The sequence below is a fragment of the Hyperolius riggenbachi genome, chromosome 2, assembly GCF_040937935.1.
Source record: "Hyperolius riggenbachi isolate aHypRig1 chromosome 2, aHypRig1.pri, whole genome shotgun sequence".
Lineage (NCBI taxonomy): Eukaryota > Metazoa > Chordata > Amphibia > Anura > Hyperoliidae > Hyperolius > Hyperolius riggenbachi.
The window spans coordinates 237,629,419-237,651,907 of NC_090647.1; the positions used below are offsets into that span (position 1 = coordinate 237,629,419).

Genomic DNA, 22,489 nt, shown 5'->3' on the forward strand with positions numbered 1-22,489 from the left:
TTCTGCATGCTGGGGTAGCACAGATCGCTACTTACAGCGTGCAGACAGGCATCCAGCCATCCTGGGGAATCCCTCTGATGAGAAAAAAAAAATGCAGCCGGCAGGGCAGAGAAACAGGAAATCACCCTGTCGGCATGGACAAACTCAGCTCGTCATTAACGTTTTTTTGCAAGTTTTTGCTCAGCCCGTCCATACCACCAGGGTGGCTACAAGCCAGGATCACGGTGGGGAGCGGCGGAAACGGCAAAGAGAGATCCAGGAGATCACAATGATTCGATTGTTTTTTTTTTTTATTGTACAAATCGGACAGTACATATTCTCTTTAAAGTGTATCGTTCACTTTCTCACACACAGTAAACATTTACTTTTTTGTGTATATTTTTAGCTTGGCTGCACTTACTGTGTCAGAGCAGTCAACCATTGCCTACATATAGAAACTTTATTATTATTATTAGTTCATTAAATGTCCAAATGTGAAATATAGTATAAATAGCGGTAACCCCAAGAACTGCACGAAGATTGAAAGCTCAAATGCCATTGTGTCAAAGGAGTAACAGCTTTTGTAAGTTAGCTGACAGCATTATAATTTTTATGTCAATGAAACTGTGATTCAAAGAATACACAGCTCCAGCGATACAAATGAACTCTGAAATCCTGCCCAATGACAACATATACCATACGGTACTGTTTACATGTAAAGCATGGAAAACATAAAAAAAAAATCACTAATAATGCTTGCCAAAATAATGATATTAAAAAAGAGCTAATTAGAAGTCAACATACTGAGACAATGCTAATGTACTGTATTCAACAAACAACTGATGCTTTTGCTTTCACAGACCTAAAATATCGTGCGTCGTTTGACAGCATTTGCAAAATACTCATTCTGTAGCATGCAAGTCTGTTGCAGGGTGCTGAAAAACTGCAAGCAAAGTAAGCCACTAACACTTGGTAAAGGTGTGAATGCCAAAAGCTGGTGATGGTTCTCACTCTGCAGGATTAATTTTGATTATGTACACTGAAATCTGCTATCAAACCCTGGCAGAGGTCTCCCCAGCAATGAGGAAGTGGCAGGATAGGCTTGGCTGGGACCAGGAAGAACAGAACTCTATTTTTTGAATCTAGCTACTGTAAATCCTTTATTAACTGCACGGCCATTAAAGATTTAAAATAATAAATGCTACCATAAATAAAACCGAATGTATTTTTCAGAATATAAGACACTCTGGCATATAAAACACACCTAGATTAAGAGGGCAAAAATCAGGGGGGGGGAAAAAATAAAAATTAATCTATGTGCGTCTATGGTGCAGGGGCGTCTTATGGACCTTTAAACTATCTCTAGCTAAGCTACACTGCCCATGTACACTAAATCCTGCTAAACTTCACTTACCCCTGCTACCACCAACAACTACACTTTTCTAACTGACCCCTGCGGAATCTCACCTGATCCTGTCGCTTCAATCCTCTCCTCCTCCCACTGACTGCCATCACCCGAGGGGTCCCAGCAGCCATCACCCGAGGGATCCCAGCAGCCATCACCCAAGGGGTCCCAGCCTTTCCTTCCAGGATCACCACTCTTAAATGTGTCCCAGCTGCAAGATCTTCACTGCAGTCTCATATGCAGACTGCAGCCTTGCAGTAAACACGCGCTGCCCCACCGACATCCTCCATAGTAACGGCGTCCTCTTCTTAGTTACAGTGCCCCCTTCTGTGTGACGAGCAGCGCACGTGCGCCGGGGTCACTCATGACGTCAGGCGCACGTGCGCTGCTCGTCACACAGAAGGAGGCACTGTAACTAAGAAGAGGAGGTTGTTACTATGGAGGATGTTTGGAGGGGGTGTTTACCACAAGGCTGCAGTCTGCGTATGAGACTGCAGCGAAGAAGATCCAGCGGCTGGGACATTCAAGAGCGGCGATCCTGGAAGGAAAGGCTGGATGACCCTCGGATGACGGCTGCTGGGAGCTTCGGATGACAGCAGGAGGAGAGCAACGCAGCGGCAGGATCCGGTAATTATGTTATGGGGCCAAAATACCGTACCTTTAAAATATAAAATGCACCCACTTTTTCCCCCCAGTTTTGTGGAAGAAAAAGTGCGTCTTATATTCCGCAAAATACAGTACGTATTTTATTTGCCCATTTGTTCCGGTTATTACACCATTTAAATCATGTCCTTATCACAATGTACGGCACCAATATTTTTTTCGGAAATAAAAAGTGCATTTTTTTAGTTTTGCGTCCATCACGATTTACAAGCTTATAATTTAAAAAATATTAGTTGTATACCCTCTTCATATGCATATATTTTATTTGGGTATTTTTTTGAGTGTGGAGGCGAACGGTAAATTTTAAATATATTTTCATTACAAAAAGACAAAATTACATGTGCATGTAGTTTTACTATTTGGCCACAGTGAGATGTTTTGTTTTACTATCCTGTGAGCGAGCACACTCGCTCACAGGAACTACAAGGAGGACGTGATTTTTTTTTTCCAGAAAGACCGCGGCCTCTGAAAACAAGCCGTCGGTTTTTCTACCGGGGAATTAGATCAATGAATAGGAACAATGTTCCCATACATTGATCTCCGGGCTAACGGGGGCGCGCATGCGATCGTGCGTGGGAGCGCGCAGCAGCCTCTTGGACGTGAAAGTCACGTCCAAAAGGCTAAAATGGTTAAGGTTTTTCTTAGCTCAAAGGGTCATTAGCTCTGCTCTGTTTCATCAGTTAAAATAAAAAGTGTAATTTGTAAACTGCAAATATTAGAGAATGATGCAATGTTATGAAAAGCTATATACCTGAAAATAAAAATGAGACTCTTCTTTGCTTCTAACGTTATATTAATTATCTGTACTACACATACAATTCATTATATTCTGTAATACGTTTTTTTTTCTTGCTTCAGTGTCACATCAGGCATGCACTTACACACACTCTCTCTCTCTGAGTGCAGACAGCACACGTGTGTGTGTGTGTGTGTGTGTGTGTGTGTGTGTGTGTGTGTGTGTGTGTGTGTGTGTGTGTGTGTGTGTGTGTACACAGTAATGAATAGGTAGTGTACGTTAAGCCCCTGCATAACAGCCACTTATCTTTGCATGTGCAACCCTTCGGGCCCTTTTCCACCAGAAAACACAATTGCGTACAAAATCATGCTGCAATGCACTTTCCACTACCCTGATTTGGCCATGATTGCGACGAGATCCGTTAGGTATGAGCACAAACTCAACATAAATTGCACAGGCTGACAATTGCGATTTGGGGAAAAACAAATTGCACTAGTGGAAAAATAACTCCATGATTTAAATGTCAATTGTGGTGCTGTTATGATCGGCAAAAAGGGCCCTTACACTTACTCTCCTACACTTCTGCCTAACACCAACTGCTAGCTCTTATTGATATTAACCTTTCCCAGGCCTCCCCAGCATAGAAGCCCTGCAATGGGGGTCTGGGAAAATTATGCATAGCTGAATATGAAATGAGGAACCACAAGTCCATCCCAAGTGAAGGTGGCACAGCTTTGTAACAGCCAAGCCCCAGCACCACATGAATGGCAGCCTATTCAACAAGCACATTCTAAAACATGTCATGTCAGTGCGGTTTGTTTTTCTTTCCCTAATGCACCTTGGCAGTACATTGGAACATGAACAACACTGCTTATGTACTTCTTCCTGGAATTGACAAGGATGCAATAATTGCTAATTACCAGGCAGTGGACGTGATAGTACAAACACCAGTTAATTGAGGAGGCTGGAATTATCATCAAGCAGATGTCAAGAGGCGAGAATTACTTTCAGCATGTGATATAACAAACAGCCCTGAACTTAAATTCCATTGCTTTCAATTGTTTGGTGACAGTTTAGTTGCACATCTGCACTAGAGATAAAACAGCACTCAACAGACTTCATACATATTACTTTGTTTCAGTTTAACAGTATCACATTGGCAAGTGGCTTTCAATACTAGTATTTCATTTCACAGTGATGTTTCATGCCATCTTTGATACTCTCATACGCTGTAGCAACAATGGCCAGAAATGAATGATAATGTTCCAAGTTCTTGTCAATATTTTATTTCTCTAACTATTAACCAAAGTAATATGTTGCTCTGGCAGTTATATGCATGTTCCACTAATATTAAAACCATTAATTTATACAAATATAAGTATTCAAAATGTTAATTTAATTATTATTAATTTATAAAGCACCAACATATTCTGTGGTGCTGTACAAAGTAAGAAACGAACATGGGTACATAATACAGACAATGGTGTACACCAATATAAAAGATACATAATTAGTGACAATACAAACATGATACAAAATACAGAATACAAAATACAGGCTTGGTAATAACAGTGATAAAAAGTAACATGATGAAAAAAATGTATAATGACTTCCAAGACACAAAAGGGGGAGAGAGCCCTGCCCTTGCGAGCTTACAATCTAAATCTAATCTAAATATTGCTATTTATTTATTTATGTACTTTGTGAGGTCATGCATTGGTCCCGGAAAAAGTAAATTTGATCTGTGGTGCGAAGTATAAGTGTAGGGAAGCATTGTGCAGATGGTTTAGGATTTAAATTGAACCAGAGGTGAGAGTTATATGGAAGCTGCAATATGATTTCCTTTTAAGCAATACCAGTTGCCTAGCTGTCCTGCTGATCCTCTGCCTCTAATACTTTCAGCCATAGACCCTGAACAGGCATATGCAAATCTGAGGTTTCTGACAATCTTGTAAGATCTGACAAGATTAGCTGCATGCTTGTTTCTGGTGTTATTCAGACTACTGCATCCTAACAGATCAGCATGGTTGCAGGGCAGCTTGTACTGTTTAAAAGGAAGCCAATATGGCAGCCTCCAAATCACTCTCACCTTGGGTTTACTCTACGTCCTCTTAATTATTTTATAATAAAGTCACTTGATATCTATTGTACATAAGGTACCAAATTTCAGGTAAAGGGTATAAAATATCTGCACTAGGACTGAGAGACAGCAACAATAAGAGGGTTTTAAAATTGAATTTAGCACACACACGCAAACAAACAAATGAATAAATAAATAAAAAAATTAAATCAACACATTGCAAAGTGAGACGTTAAAAATAGAAGAGAGAGATCAAGAAATGATTGATATTCAACACGTAATTTGTTCATATTGTTTGAGCCACAATCAGCCTGCACATAGTCATCTTTACTACTGGCAGACATATGCACAGAGGGAGATACCGATTGCTTGGTAGTTGGAAACAGCTGGTATTTCCCACAATGCAACAAGCTCAGAGACAGAAAGCTGTCAGGACCTAGGTCCTGACATCACACTGTAGGAGGGGTTTCACCACAATATCAGCCATACAAACCCCCCTGATGATCTATTCAAGAAAAGGTAAAGATTTCTCATGGGAAAATGAGTATTCGCTACTGATTGGGATGATGTTAAATCCTTGGTTACAGTTCCTTTTTAAAGTACCCCTGATCTGGATCGCCCCTCCCCAATATACTTTTAATACTGTTTTATTACTGGTGCTGTGACTATGTCACAGCACCATCCTCCCCCTTTAGCACCCCCTGTGGCCCCCATTCTGCAATTGATTATGGGCGGGGAGGAAGTGGCAGTCCCCCCTCCTCTCTTTCCATCCTTAATTCCGCCCACTCCGCTCGCCTCTTTAGTTCAAGATATGATTCAATGCACACAGCGCGCAGGGGAGCTGCGCTTTGTGCGGGCTTCCAACCTCAATTACTACACAAGCCTGCACACAGGAGGGGCGAAATTAAGGCCGGGCAGAAGGAAGGAAGAACTGCCACATATTTGACATTCTACTCAGTCGAAGATTAAGACCGAGCAGAACAGGGGCCACAGGGGGAGGATTGTGCTTTGACACAAGTCATAGCATCCGAAATAAAATGGTATAAAAATATATTGGGGGGGACCAGGTCAGGAGTACATTAAGGAAGTAAGCTGGCACTTCTGGCAGAAACTGACAGTTTATCTGCTTCAAGCACAGACTAGAAAAAATGGCTACTCTGTTGTAGGGTTGCAACGGTATGAAAATCCACGGTATGATAACCGTCAAAAAAAATACCACGGTATGACGGTATCACGGTATACGGTATTACACAATTCTCATTTCAATTAACCTGAGCCTGCATGATCTGTGGCTGGCAATGCAGGTTCTATTTAAAATGAACTTATCTGCCGTGGTGGTAGTCAGGTCACAGGTGACATGGGGAGAGATCAGACACATTAGACTTTGATTATGGTAGGATTAGATTGTGAGCTCCTCTGAGGGCAATCCGTGACATAACTATAAACGTTATAAAATCTTTACTGAAGCACTATAAAATAAATACATCATAAACTTAATAGGTCAGAGAGAGGAAAATGAGAGAGAAGGAAGGGAAATACACAGCAGTCTGTGAGAGAAGGCAGGTAGGGACAGTACTGCTGGGTAGTGGGTACACACGTTGCGATTTCCCGCTCGATCCCGAGCTCGATCCTGGTTGATCGATTATTTCCGACATGTTTGATCGGGTCTCGATTGATACAGCTGTCGATTTGCTCATGTTAAGTATGGAAAACTGATAGCTGTATCAATCGAAACCCGATCGAACATGCCGGAAACAATCGATCGACCAGGATCGGTCCCGCCGATCGAGCGGGAAATCGCAACATTTGTACCCAGCATAAGAGATAGCAGAGAGAGATGCAAGAAAGTGGAAGAGTGTCTGGAAATAGAGGAGGTAGAGGAAAAGGAGAGAGGGGGGGGGAGTAAGGCAGATAGAGGAATGTAGGAGGGACAGATGCTGAAAAATGTGTGAGAGTCAGATTCCACAGGTGGTCCAGTTCAGCAGGGCAAGGGTTAAAGCACTGGAAAGGGGGATACAAGAAGGAGGGAGGGTGAGAGGAGCATATGGGTTGTAAAAAAGCAAAGCAGGACAACAAAAGGGCAGCCAGACACAGAAACTTAGCTTGCTTATCTACAGTAAATATAGTGCAGACCTTCCACTGTGCTTCAGCGTCTCTGATTCTGTCGCTGGAACACGCAGAAGAAACAGCTCATCTCTCCCCACCTCCTGTGCAGCTCTGTCATCTTAGTCTCTGCAGCTGATAAACTCTCCGCTGCTGGCTTTCATGCTGGTGTCTGCCTGGCACGCACTTTCAAACATGCCGGGCGGGAATGAGAGGGGACGGCGCTCATCCTTAGAGCAGGAAGCTCTGCAGGGCTGTAATGTGAGCTCCGCGTATCTGGCCGGGAGCTTTCTGCTTGAGCGTTCCAGCCGCGGCCAGGAGCACTCTGCATATGCGCTCCAGCCGCGGCATGACGTCCTGTCCTGTGCGTCACCATCCGGCACCAGTCAGCAAGCTTTGGGAGCTTGCTTTTCTAATGGAGGGAGACAGAGAGCTGGGCAATAGCGGCGCGGTGGCGGGCATAATGCAGAAGGCGGGGACAGCATCAAAAAAACGGTATTTCAATAATCTGCATACCATGATTACCATGCAATGTGAAACCGCGGTATATCGCGATACCGGTATATCGCGACAACCCTACTCTGTTGCTACAACTTTGGTCCCATATAATTTGGAGTTACTTGTATTTGTTTTTGGGTTTTTTTCAACTGCCTTTTGACAGGTTAGCAGCCAATCATACATGGGAATATGAGAAGAATGCTGCAGTTCAGTCACTTTGACTACCAAAGGGCAAACTAGTTAAATGTGATCAAATAATGAAACATCTACCAGCTAACCCAACACACACAGATCACTATACAACTGAACCAGGGGGAACAAGTAGACTTTTATTTATCTGGGTCTTCTTTCAGCCCCCTGTAGTCATTTGAGGTTCCTCAGCATCTTCAGGGTCCCATCAGTTCTGTTGTCACTCCAAAAGGGTCTTGCACTACGGCACATGCACTGTCTCTGTCCCACTCCTCCTCCATTGACTTACCATGGATGGGAGAATTCTGCACATGTGCAGTTACAAGTCTTTATGAAATACACGTGCGCAGGAGCTCCCAACTACAGGAGCATTATCAGGGAGGCACATAGCCAGGACAGCACATGTGCCGTAGTGCACAATCCAGGTGGGGAGCAGACTTTAATTGGGGAGACAGTGGCACGACAGACAGGAACCAGGAACATAGATGGACCTCAATGACCATTTCATAATACAGTAGAACTAAAATGGCCATTCATGAAAAAGAACTCTTCCTCCTCAAAAGCAGCTGCAGTTAACAACTATTTCTCCTCGCATGAACTGTTCCTGAATGGTTATGATGCACATTGACTATAGTAATGTCTAAATCGCAGATTGTGGAATTTTAGATAAACTCCCGTAGTTTGCTAAAAAAAAAAAAAAAAAAAAAAATTTCATTCAGACTTTACAGAGATGCCACTGAATTTATTCTAGTGGTTCTTTTGAGACATGTGAGATCACTGTGCAGAGAGACAAGGAGTATGCACAGGATCTCACTAGGTAGGTTACTGTGCATGATGACTATTTGTGTGTTAATGACAGGTTTACTTTTAGACAGAGACAGAGGGGAAAGGAGAGAGAGAAGAAAAAGGCAGGAATGGGATGGGAAGCCTCTATATACATCCATCTTTTTCTAATGAGATCTAAGCATGTGTATGGTGGGAAGGAAAGCAGATTTGACTTTTCCCTGCGCCTATGCTGGAAGGATTACACAACTCCATTAAACATTAAAAACAACTCATGGGGGAATGTACTGCAGCTGTTGCAGCTGTGCTTTGTAAGGTTGGATAATTACGAGGATAACAAATTCTGGCTATTGTACAGTACATTTACAATAACACATGAGCATCAATACTGATACTGTTATATGCCTCAGTATGCAGATATTCCTCCATCATTTTCCATTAAACAGTGGTAATATTTTAATGGCAACAACCATTTTAAAAAAGTGTGCAGCAGATGATAGCTAAACAAGGTAAGAGAACACTTGGGCCAGTAAACTAGCAGTGGTTTGAGTCTTTCAAGATCTCATCACTGCTTTCGTTTTAATTAAACAGGCTTGATGAAGCCAAAAAATACCAGCATGCACTGCTCCCTTGTTTTTGTTCTTCAGACTGCAAATGAATTCCTGCTTTAGCAAAATCATCTCAAGCCCTTGCTTTATTTCAGTATCAATGCTGCCACCTTATGGATGTCTTGGGCAACTACAAGACTGATTTTACCAAAATAACCTTACTTCATAAGCAGGTTTAAGATGTTTTATTTGAAAACACTGGCTTTAGGAATTTTTAATGGTTTACTTTTTCTGGTCTTCTTATAGAGGATTTATTCATCTGAATGATGATCTATAGAGGACAGTGTAATAAATCAATGGAAACCAGTGTTGAGGCTGGATCATAGAAAAGGGCTTCTTTAAAGTGACACTGAAGTGAAAAAAAACCCAAAACTCATGATATAATGGATTGGTTGCATAGTACGGATAATTAATAGAACATTAGTAGGAAGGAAAATAGTGTCATTTTTATTTCAGGTATATCGCTTTTTTTTATAACATTGCATCATTCTCTAATAATTGCAGTTTCCACAATACACTCAGCATTTTAAAGGGATTCCGAGCTCAAAATAAACACGAAATCGGTACTCACCTTGGGCTTTCTGCAGCCCAGTGTAGGTCGGGAGGTCCCACGGCATCCATCTGGCTTTTCACCCAGGGCCTGGCCAGAAATGGCTACCCGGTGGCTCCCGGCGACACTGGGCCCGATTTAATCGCGCATGCGCCGTACTGTCACGCCGGCCTCCGTGATGACGCGAGGCGGCCGGCGTGGTGACGACAGACTTGACGTTTCAGGCAGAAGGAGCCCGACACTCGGGCCCAGTGTCGCCGGGAGCAGCCGGGGAGCAATTTCTGCCCAGGCCCTGGGAGAAGAGCCAGATGGACGCCGTGGGACCTCCCAACCTACACTGGGCTGCAGAAAACCCCAGGTGAGTACCGATTTCATTTTTATTTTGAGCTCGGAGTCCCTTTAAATTATTTCACAGAGGAGGCTAGTGACTTTTCTCTGCAGAAAAACCATAAACAAAGAAGAAACAATGAGACACAGTTGAGATAAGAGCTTCAAAAGACAGTGCTAACCATGATTTATAAAGTTGCAGAGCTCAAAGAAGCTCTTTTGTAGAGATCACAAATTAAGTTTCTTAACTCTTCCTATACTGGAAGCAATATGAGACATATCTGTGCTAATAAGGTTTTATTTCTTATCGATACTACACCTACAATCATTATATCATAAGTTTATTTTCACTTCAGATTCCCTTTAAACCCTGCCAGGATCCTGAAGTTCAATACAAATCCAGCCAAACTGCTGGCCTTACCCACACCTTCTCTTTGGCTTCTGTATTGGTGCAAAAACCAACCAGTACATTGCAATATGCGTCAAGGTGGGACTACCATACCCAGATGTTGAGCACATTTTGGGGACAAGCCAGGGCAAGGGGTAAAGCATCACAGGCGAGGTAGAAAAAGTAGTATGTACATCATGTAACATTATTAATAAAGCCCAGTCATTTAGTACAATTCAGGTTCATGACATTCACTGATGACGCAAGTTTGCGAAACCAGTCTGGAAGGAGACGAGCGACACCTCATATCCTTGTTCCTACCACTGGCCAGTATACACGTGCTATTGTAATCTGGGGTACCCATAACTTTGGGCCCTGTATGGGAGTACTCTTTTTTTATGAGTTTTATGATTTTATGGTTCATTTATCCTTAATAAAGCGGTCTACTCTTAGTAATGCTTATTTTTTTTTTTTTTTTATGATGTTATGATATAGCATCGATCTTACACTGATGCAATCTGGAGGACGACTTTACGCAGTTAAAGATTGGAACAGTTCTGTGACCAGTGGGAGCCTCATGCTATGTACACAACCTTATAACGTGGGTTGTTTTTGGCTGGTAAGCCTTTTTGCTTTTGGGTGCTGGGATTCACTTTTGTTGGCCTGATACCTCAGATGTGAAGCATGATGGAATTGTATCACATCCCTACTTGTGACCCGCGCTGATTCAATTATATTACAGGTTTATGGCATAACCACATACTATAGCTTAGGGTGACCAAAGGTAGGAATGACTGATGCTCTCAACTTGAGCATCATTCACAACATTTTGCACGAGTCATCTCTAGGGGGCAATAATGAGTGTATCGGTTAAAATGTGCTTGTTACTGTAATTGGAAAGTATACAAACATGCATGTGAGACCTGCAAATGGTACTAACTTCTCCTTTTTATTCTGAAGTGGGTAAAATCAAAGCACCGCTCATGTACCACTGCCACTATTCAGGAATGCCTAATACTGTCTCAGTGTTGTAGAAGTCTTGGCAATTAAGTGATCCATTTATAAGCTGGCAGATATTCTCCTGTCCATCATCCTCAGGTAAATTATTTTCCATTTTTTTGTGAATCTTAACAAATAAACTAATATTTAAAGCCGAGAGCTAGTGTAAATGAAAGTTCACGCAAGGAACACTAACTTTACATATTATAACAAATTATGATAGCTGCAATTTCCTTTAATCACCCCCTCTGCCCTTGCTACGCCATATAAGGTGAAGTCCCTGCACCGTCTCGCAATAACATCAGTCTTTTTTTCTGGAGGCTGGGTTATCTCCTCCATAGTCCAGCCTCCACCTCTGTAGACCACCCCCAGCTCTGTGGCCGCAGCATAATCGCGAACATTCCTCTTTAACCTCCCTTGCGGTAAGCTCGAGTGTAGCTGCCGCCTGGAGCTCAATGCATAGTATAGCGCGCAGAGGGCGATTTTACTCACCTCCCAGGGAATCCAGGCATCGGTAGCCGTTCTCCTTCCTGTGCTCCGAGGCTCTGAATTACTCTGGTGAGATCACCATCAGTGATCTCACCACAGATTTACAGCACCACCCAGAGGACAGATGTAAAATTGCAGTGCTGGATCCCAGGGAGGTAAGTGCTGCTGCAGGCATTCTGGCAGCACGATTTGTTATCCTGATTTTACGGGCTTGAAACGTGCTGAAAAGACCCTAAAATCCGGAAATAATCATACCGCCAGGGAGGTTAAGAGAGCAAATCTTGCAAAATTACTAAGTGCTGTTATTCCAGTACTTCCTGTGTGGTAAACCTATGTTTGTGCACTGTTGTCTGCCATTTTCAGAAATACCTGTTGCATGCCTTTTGGTTCATGGAATGGGGTCAGTGCTGTTATGGAGGTTCCTTTTGTTGCTATAAGACAAACATATGCATTGCATAGTTTGCACAAGCCCTAACTGGCATGTTTGTATAAGTAGTGAAAAGGTGATCATGGTGAAGTGTATCAATCACATGGTAACAAAACAACTGTATCAATGCTACCATTTTCATAAAATATGACAAAACTACAATGATATTGCGTAAACTAATGTATTAGCACATTGTTTTTAGTTTCCATATGTTTTAATACCTACCAATTGATAAACAATCTACAAGGAAGAAGCTTTTACATGATTTATTGCTCTAGTGTGGTCTAATAAATACAACACAGTCAATTACCTGGAGATGAACCATGATTCGCAATGCCAATCTCCTTATATATTACTTTGCTGTTTGCAATTACGTTCCCAAAATTAACTTCAGGATCAATTTCTAAGTAACAGGATGGAGCAAACCTGCAACAAGATCACAACAGCATTAATGACTTCATTTGATTAAAAGGCTACATTGGTAAAACACTGTGGTCAATATTACTACAGCATACTGATTACTAGTGAGAAATAAGAGATGATTATCATCATGCCAGTTTTACAAATACCCTGCATTAAACAGACTACCAACACTAATAAAGCTGGTTATTTCTTCTTACACATTTCATATTAAAGCCCAACAAAACTCAAAATTAACTGACCATTTTTGAAAGCAAACACGCTGTGTATAATGTTCGTTATTGGCATTGCTTTTGGCAATGTATTTCCAAATTGAAAAATGTGTTTATTATTATTAACTTATATAGTGCTGCTGTATGGGGTAGGACTACCCATAGAGCCACATGTATCCACGCCATGCACTGATTAGGATCAATCAACCTGAAACAGTCTGTATGCATGTTGGATTATTGTGGCTCTGTAATATTAATAAGCTGAAACATCATTGCATTCCAGCGGATCTGAAGGTGTGGCTAGCTTCCAGGGACAACAATTGTTGATTTGCATATTTCAGCAGTGATGCACTGGGAGACACCTCGGAGCTTACTTCAACCTGAATTATCGCAAATACTTTCTGTTTTAAGAAAGCAAACTTTTGTTTTCCATAACATTTTAGTAAGAGGGCATTTAGGTCCATTGTAGCCCCTTACATACCCTAGGAGTTCTGGTTCACCATGAGCTGGCTAGGAACTCTGTACTTATACAGCGGTGGCATCTTCTGCAGCACTTTACAGAGTATACAGTCATATACAGTGGTATCCTCAAATCCTTGAATATTTTCTTAAGTTCCTTTTCTGTTCAACTAGCTTTTCCTGCAGATCCTTTGACATTTCTTATGCTTTCTCCATCCAACTTAGAATCCAAAAACATCAGTGCAGCACTGAATGGAAGATGCAAGGGTCTGCCAGGAGTCCAGAAACTCAATGATGTTTTATACAAACCCACTAATTACAAACAAACAGATCACAGGTGAAGATGGTTACCTTAAATAGCCATTAAAACCGGTTTGTGTCAAGTTGTGTGCATGTTATCACCAAATCACCAGGGTATGTAAACTTTCGAACAGGGTCATTTGGGTAATTTGTGCAGGGATTACGATTTGAAAAGAGTACACAAAGTTGTTTGACAATAAGTGGCTTCAGCCAACCACTAACCATGACTGAAAGATAACTGTGTGTCAAATTCTATGGAAAATGGTTAAGACATCATAAATTCTGCCAGAGTACATAAACTAGTGAACACAACTGTAACTAACTGTCCCTCAGAGAAGTTGTAGTCCCTACCTTGGTCACATCCTTATATTCCTATTGCAGGATAGGGACAATTTTGGAAGAAACCAATTAACTTATTTGTATACTTTTTGGGATGTGGGAAGAGAACAAACATGTAAACACAGTGTGATGATTTGCTCAGCTGCCTGTGCAGGCAGGCAGACTTTTGACCATTGTGTAGGTTTGCATGCTACAGGACTCTGGAAAGAAGAGCTTCTGTCAGTTTTGCAGCTTGTGCTTGCAGAGGAATTTGCATACGTTGTCATGCAAATTGCCTGGCCACATTCATTGGAGGCGTGTACTATAAGTACTATGTCTTTCCCACAATGCTTCGCTGGTCATAAGGATTTCGTCCTATGTAACACTCCTGGTGGGGTGTCAGCCTTACTCTCTGTTTGAAGATCAGCTTAGAGTATTCCTGGAAACTGTGCTAGGCAGATTTCCCTAGTGCAGTTAGGATTATTTATCTGCCTTGTTTGTCTGTTGCGATTGTCCTGTCCAAGCGGTGGTCGATAGGAAGTCATTCTGATCTCTGTTCTTGGAGCATAGCTGGTGCAGCGGTTGCTACCAGCTATCTCTTCTGTTCTGCCTCTCTGGATCGCGCTAGCCACTTTTCGCTAGTGCTGTGGATCCTTCTGTTCTGCTACTCTGTACCTGGATCGTGCTAGCCACTTTTCGCTAGTGCTGTGGATCCTATCTCTCGCTTGTCCCTGTTTTCGTGTGTCTCTCTTGTCTGCTACGACCGCTTGCTGGAGCCTTGGTGAGGTAACCGTTAAGCAAGCGTTCGCGTCCCCTGTTTCATGTTTGTCTATCGATGGTTAGTTAGGCGTGCTTGTCTCTATTGTGCTTATCACGTGGAGACCGCGCATAACCACGTGCACTGTTACGAATGAGTGCGGTGTTCGCGGTTAGCTAGCGTTTGTTATTTTCCGTATCTTCTCATTGTATTATTTGCTGTGCCTTTGCTACCCTCGTATTCTATTCTGATCTGCCTTGTGTCACGTCTGGCGATCGCACCTCTCGCGATCGCGTTCCTATTTCATATCTGCTGTTGTGTGTGTGCGGTCGCGGGGTGGCGACTGGATTGGCGCACACACATACAACCTGTCCCTTTGCTCGTTCTCATTCGCAATCGCCTCTCTTGCGATTGCGTTCTGCGCTTCGTACAATTCCTGTCTGGCATTTGTGGAGGTACAGAGGATTGGTTCCTCTGCACTCCCCAGCGCCATCTGCCGACAGGAATTTCCCTCTACAGGTGCGTAGCACCTTTTGCTGGGTGCCTGCAATTACACGCTTGTGGAGGATTTCCGCCGTGTCAGCGCACGCGTTGTGCGCTGATCACGGAGAAAGTTCCACAATCGTTACAGTATGACCAGCCCAACCCAAAACCCCAGTGTAGACGGAATTTCCGATTTGTACGATTTTGTCGAATATGGCTCTCGTACCTTTAAGAGATTTAAAAAACTCGAACCTGAATCAGCAGACGAATTTTTGTCTGAGTGTACGAAACTGTTAGCGAACCCTGAATTCCAATGCACCCCAGTGTCTACCTGGGCCCCCCAAATGGTCTACATTCTGTTGGGGGGCGAAATGTCAATGTGGGCTTATGATGTGTTAGATCATACCACCCTGAGTCAAAGACCCCTGGAATTCTTGGCCTTTTTAATTCACAATTGGCTGAGATTACCTCAATTACCATACCCCCTTAATGAGTTGTTGTCAGCAGCTCAATTAGCTGTTCCATCTACTCTTTCATCCATAAAGCAGCCATCCAAAGCCTCTAAGTCTAAACGTAAAAGATCTAGGAAGGCTTCCCAGCGGAAAGATCCGTTGCCCATAGCAAACACAAATCAAGAGGTTATTTCTGTCAAGTCTGAAATGGGCAAAACCATGCAGTATGATAATGATGTTTATAATGCATCTGCTGATCAGTTTCCAGGTTTTTTGCCCCAATCCAAAGCTTATGTGGATCCTGCTATAGGTAGGATCGCACACTACATTAAAGCAGTTAAAAAAATCTGTTCTTGTTCCTGAACTCCACCCCTATGGAGATTATCTGGATACTGGCCTGTTTGAACCCCCATTTGCTTCCTGGGATGTTGGGGCCTTGCTGGAGGAATTCGATTTTGATTGGAAAGCCTTTTGCAATTTTTACATCGCAAAAAGCGAAGATGTCTTGAATGCTTGTCTTGATTCTATGTACCTTCTGATTGATTCCGATGAATGTGACAAGGATGATGTGGATCTGGTGATCTATGTATGGCAAACGATTTTGGATGAGTTGCACACACACCAACCAATTGATTCCAATAAAGAGACATCGTTGTCGGATGATTGTTCCTGCCTTTCTGGGGTAAAGCATGAGAGTCTTGACTTTGTGCAATCTGAAATGAATGAGTATGCCGCAGTGGTTGATTCCTGTGCGAATCCTGAAGGATTCTCTCCTGACAGTGTGCAGTTTGAATCTGTGCAATCTGATGCCTGTTTCTCGGATGTTCCTGCAGATTGTGATCGGCATGAGTCTGCCGGTTCCCTCAAGGATGTGTGGGATCCTTTGTCATTTAGAAACAGATCTTTGAGATCTTCCATCTGTGACCCTGCTATGGGGAAAGTTTCTCGACTGTGCAGCGTCAAAAGTAAAATTAATATGCCTAATAAAGTTTATCCTGTTGATGTCGCTATTTCTTCTGCAAATGATTCCCTGTCTCACCCTGTTCTCACCTGTAAGGGCCCGTTGCCTGGAGACAGTTGCTCCAGTGTTTCGGTCCTAGATGCCTTGCAGTCTGCTCCGCAGATCGCGGAGGTTTGCGCTATGGAAGCATCAGTTTCACAACCTAAAGTGAATTTTGATTCGCAGGTTTTGCGTTCTGATTCCTCGGATTCGACATTGTTAGCCGAATCTAAGAGTGAGACAGCGCTTCGGTTTTGCGAATCTGATGCTGAACCTTCTTTGCCTTATTCAGAGACGCTTTCTCTGAGCCTGCCCTGTACTATGAATAACAAAACGATGTCCAATCACACTGACATTTGGGAGTCCCTTTCTTGCTTTGAAGAAAGTTCTGACTCTCCACCCTGTACTCTGGATGAGTCAATATTGCCTTGTACAATATCTCCTGCCCTGCCCCTAGAGGCTCGTCTAGGTATTGCTGCAATTTTTAACTGTCTTTCTGCAGTTTTGGAGTTGCAAGCTAGTTTGACTGCTACGCAGAATTCTGGGTGCAGCGAGATTAAAGTTAGGGAGTCAGTGTGTGGTCCAGTGAATATTCCTGTACGTTCCACTCATGATGATGAAATTCAGTCTCAGTTTATGGTGGAACCTTCCCTGGGACATCTGCCCTGTTCTCAAAATAAAGTTCCAGTTTTGCCCTGTAACATGGATAGTACAGAATCCTTCTTAGAAAACTTGGAAAATGATGTTCCTGAGGTCTTGTCTGATGTTCTGGAGGTCTCCGAGTTCCTCCCAAAGGGTGCAGAACTTGTAGGAGATGTCTCCTGCCCCCCACTCCTTCTGAGGTGTTACCCTCTTCCGTAGGCATTGCTGCCTTGCTGGCTACCTTTTCAGCTCTGATGGAGCTTCACTCATATGTAGTCAATGATGATATTATTGTCACAGAAATTTCTGAATTTGTATCCGAGTCTTCTTTTGAAAGTCCAGTGCCTGTGACCTCCACTCATGATGATTCTCTGTCCGGTACTGGTTTTGGTCTTGTCGTGCCGGACTCTGAGGTTGGCAGTTCCCCGACATGTCCTGAGGTTTCTCCTGTGCTGGTGTACCCCAGTGTGCTCTGTGACCCAGAAAGCCCAAGTGTGCCTCGGTTACCAGCGTACTCAGATGCTTCCTCGGTGGAGACATGCTCTGATATGGCCTGCCTGCTTGCATGCCCAGAAGTGGTCCCTGAAAGTCTTGATCTTGATGGGTGTCCTCGTAATTCTGAATCCGGAATTGTCATTGGTTCCATAGGGGTTCTTGGTAATTCTCCATGTGAGCCTGGTGATTGTTCTGCTCTCTTGGGATCTCTGTGGAGGTTCAAAAGGTTCTGGGAGATTCCGGGAGAAATTTTGCTTGGTACCCTGGATAAGATCAACGGTGGCTTTTGTGTTGTAAGGGACACTTCGAACAGGTATTGTGGCAGGTTTGGTATTTTCGGACGCTCCTTGGAAGGTGGTGGGTATTGTTTGGAGGGTGTCAATGGCTTCTTCTCTGGCGTTCACAGTCCTGATGGGTGTTATACTGAGACTGGTAGTACTGATGGGCATGTTTCGGTGGCTTCTGTTTCCGATGAGGTCGGTTTCGGGTGGACTGACTCTGGAATTGGACCTTGTCGGGCTGCCCCGACCTTCATGAGTCTTTAGTTTGAGTCTGTTGCTAATAGCAGTTTTGAGGGTCGTTTGGAATTCGACCCTGTAGGGGGGAGGGGGGGTACTGTGATGATTTGCTCAGCAGCCTGTGCAGGCAGGCAGCCTTTTGACCATTGTGTAGGTTTGCATGCTGCAGGACTCTGGAAAGAAGAGCTTCTGTCAGTTTTGCAGCTTGTGCTTGTAGAGGAATTTGCATACGTTGTCATGCAAATTGCCTGGCCACATTCATTGGAGGCGTGTACTATAAGTACTATGTCTTTCCCACAATGCTTCGCTGGTCATAAGCATTTCGTCCTATGTAACACTTCTGGTGGGGTGTCAGCCTTACTCTCTGTTTGAAGATCAGCTTAGAGTATTCCTGGAAACTGTGCTAGGCAGATTTCCCTAGTGCAGTTAGGATTGTTTATCTGTTTTGTTTGTCTGTTGCGATTGTCCTGTCCCAGCGGTGGTCGATAGGAAGTCGTTCTGATCTCTGTTCTTGGAGCATAGCTGGTGCAGCGGTTGCTACCAGCTATCTCTTCTGTTCCGCCTCTCTGGATCGCGCTAGCCACTTTTCGCTAGCGCTGTGGATCCTTCTGTTCTGCTACTCTGTACCTGGATCGTGCTAGCCACTTTTCGCTAGTGCTGTGGATCCTCTCGCTTGTCCCTGTTTTCGTGTGTCTGTCTTGTCTGCTACGACCGCTTGCTGGAGGCTCGGTGAGGTAACCGTTAAGCAAGCGTTCGCGTCCCGTTTCATGTTTGTCTATCGATGGTTAGTTAGGCGTGCATGTCTCTATTGTGCTTATCACGTGGAGACCGCGCATAACCGCGTGCACTGTTGCTAATGAGTGCGGTGTTCGCGGTTAGCTAGCGTTTGTTATTTTCCGCATCTTCTCATTGTATTATTTGCTGTGCCTTTGCTACCCTCGTATTCTATTCTGATCTGCCTTGTGTCACGTCTGGCGATCGCACCTCTCGCGATCACGTTCCTATTTCATATCTGCTGTTGTGTGTGCGCGGTCGCGGGGTGGCTACTGGATTGGCGCACACACATACAACCTGTCCCTTTGCTCGTTCTCATTCGCAATCGCCTCTCTTGCGATTGCGTTCTGCGCTTCGTACAATTCCTGTCTGGCATTTGTGGAGGTACAGAGGATTGGTTCCTCTGCACTCCCCAGCGCCATCTGCCGACAGGAATTTCCCTCTACAGGTGCGTAGCACCTTTTGCTGGGTGCCTGCAATTACACGCTTGTGGAGGATTTCCGCCGTGTCAGCGCACGCGTTGTGCGCTGATCACGGAGAAAGTTCCACAATCGTTACACACAGCAAGAAATTACAAAACACTGTACAGATGGTGTCTTATGTGCAATATATTAGTAATTATGCTATTCGAATAACCCTATTAGTAATTATGTAATAGGAAGAGTCTTATTATTGACATAAGACATACCGCAGGTCCAATATGAATCAACCTTTAATTCTGAAGAGAACAGCTGAAGACTGTCAACTGCTCATACATGACGTATATGCAAAGCATGAGCACCATACCACCACCAGTACTGAATGCTTGCATCTGCCTGGACATTCTGGCACTTCCACAAGAGCAGTTTACAGCTGGTAGATGCACCATCTTGTTCATAACACCAAGAAATATAAAATGTAAACTAAGTAGGTGCTAGTGGCAGAGATGAAGACTAATATATCTAGTACAAAAACTAAAGTCATTTAACCAGAATTAAGTTTTTTCATCATAAGACCCATCGGTAGCTTTTTCCACTAGTTATGTGACAGTGCACGAGTCTGTCATTAGAAAAGGTTGCACAAATTAGGTCTACAGTATATGGGTGGTATTTTACAAACACCCTTATGAAATAATCAGGATTTCTAGAACAAAAGGCCACTTTTGCTCCTCAGTTTTCTCTGAGGAGATACTTTTCTGGTTAAAATAACTTTTCCACACTCTGCAATCAAAAACGTACCAAAAAGTAGGGGGAAAGTACTGTCAAAAATGTTTTGCTTATTTTCTTGCATGCTGGTAGCTTAAAGGGAACCTAAACTGAGAGGGATATAGATTTTTCTTTTAAAATAATACCAGTTCCCTGACTTTCCTGCTGATCCTGTGTCTCTAATACTTTTAGCCACAGCCCCTGAACAAGCATGCAGATCAGGTGCATTTAAAATGGGCGCTAGGGCTCAGCCACAACCCCCCTCACTACCACCTTTCCTGCCATGCAAGCCACGCTCCCCGACGCACACGGCCACGCTCCCCCTGTGCCCGTCCTCTTCCTGCTCACCAACGTCCACCCTCATGCCACACATGTGCAGTAGCGCAAACGCACAGGCACAAGAGAGGACACAGGGACACAGGGCGTTTATTATATAGGATATGAAAATATCACCTGGGAGAAAAAGTGAATTGGACTGGACCCAAAAAGTCTACATGGCGAGATTATAAAAAATGCCTCCCAACATCAGGTTCTAGTGAACAGTTATAAGGAACACTAATGTAAACTGGTTTTCTCAAAAAGGACAACACCAAGTATTAGACTCTAAGGTTGTACTTATTTTTTTCACAGAAGGAAAAAGGGCATAATTGTTCATCATTTGCAGATTTAGGCTTAGTTCACAACACAATCACTAAGCGATTAGCGATTGTAATTTTGTAATGAGATTTCCAGTGCGATTTATAAAGGAATGTACATTGTACATCATAGGGCGATGCTGTACTAGCATTTGCCCCTAGTGTGAGCTGAAAGATTGCAGAGTCCATTTTTTTCAAGGTTTTTTTTTTTTCTCTTTTGAAAACTACCAGGGCTGTGAAGTCGGTACAAAAATCAGCCAGCTCCTCAATTTATGAAACCACCGACTCCAGGTATCAAAGACGGATCCTAGACTCTGATCTTTCTGGCTTTCAGTCCATAAAAAAAAAGGAAAAAAAGCCTGACCCGTGACAAAGCTACCCAAGGTAAGCACAAAGGTATGATCATGCTGGATCCACATACTTCTGTGAGTTGTCTGTTCCTCTCCTTGTTCCCCTCAGTCCCCATGTTTAGGCCTCTTTCACATCAGACAACGCATGCAGGAGCCGTTCTCCTGCACGTGTTGAATAGCCTGCGGCGTGACGTCGGGAATCTGCTGTGCGACGCAATGAGCGGCGGTAGCTATTATTGAACCTGACGGAAAAACGTCGGCTTCCAGCGTTTCCACGCTCCCGGGTGCGTCGAACTGCAACGCACCAAAACGCAGTGTCGGGTGTGAAAGGTGAAATGAAAGTCTATGGACTTTCATTTTACCTTGGTTAACGCAAAGAATTGCCTTTGCGTCGAAACGCAAGAAAAGGGCTCTGGTGTGAAAGAGCCCTTACTCCTTGCAAAAAGTGAATTTTGACTAAAGTCACATTTTCAGACAGGAATAGGTAGGCTTGTGGCAACACTCCCTCGGACTGCCCTCCTCTTCCCTGCCCCATTCACTAGGGCTATGGAGTCTGTACAAAAATCATCCAACTCCAACCCCTCAGTTTATGAAACCACCTACTCCAGGTACCCAAAACTTCCTCGACTCTGACGCCTTAGTCTAATACTTACCAGGGCTGTAGTTAATGAAACCCCCGACTCCAAGTACCAAAAATTGCTCCGACTCCAAAGCCCTGTAAACTACATTATTTTCATCTTTATATACTGTTTGAGTAAAGGTAAAACATGGATATCTCCACATATAACAACGGTATGTATTTACTTTTGTAAAAAAAAGTTATAAATATTACACATTTACATTCTACAGCACATTGAGGTGCTCAAATTATTCATTATTCCACAAAGGGGCTCAGAATCTAATTCCGCATCTAATTTATACTTTTATATGCTTCAGCACCACTACATAGGCACACAGACTAAATATACTTTTTTTCTTACCAAAGCAGTAACTGAACTGTGTTTTTACAAAAAAGGGAGATAAGGAATAGCTTGCATCTGTTGCCGAGATAGTAGTTAAGATGAATTATTCAATAATGACACTATTTAAAGCTGTGAAATGTGTAGGTACATTAATATTAATATTTAATGTATGCAGTTTCCGCTTCATTCACTGTACAGCCAGGTAAAAAAAAATTAGTTTCTTTTCCACTTTCAAGAATTATTAATGTGATTCTACACACCTCAAGCTTCCAGGATCATAAATCAAATTACCAGGAACTGTGTC

The 22,489-nt window shown here is 43.2% G+C and overlaps 1 protein-coding gene across 1 annotated transcript in view; it reads right to left on the reverse strand.

Annotated features, from left to right (window-relative positions):
• Positions 1 to 22,489, reverse strand: part of CFAP47 (cilia and flagella associated protein 47) — a 730,879-nt gene that overhangs the window by 692,254 nt on the left and 16,136 nt on the right. The window contains exon 4 of the mRNA XM_068268343.1: positions 12,535 to 12,650. Within this exon, the coding sequence (XP_068124444.1) occupies positions 12,535 to 12,650 (116 nt within the window). The remainder of the gene's footprint in view (positions 1 to 12,534; positions 12,651 to 22,489) is intronic.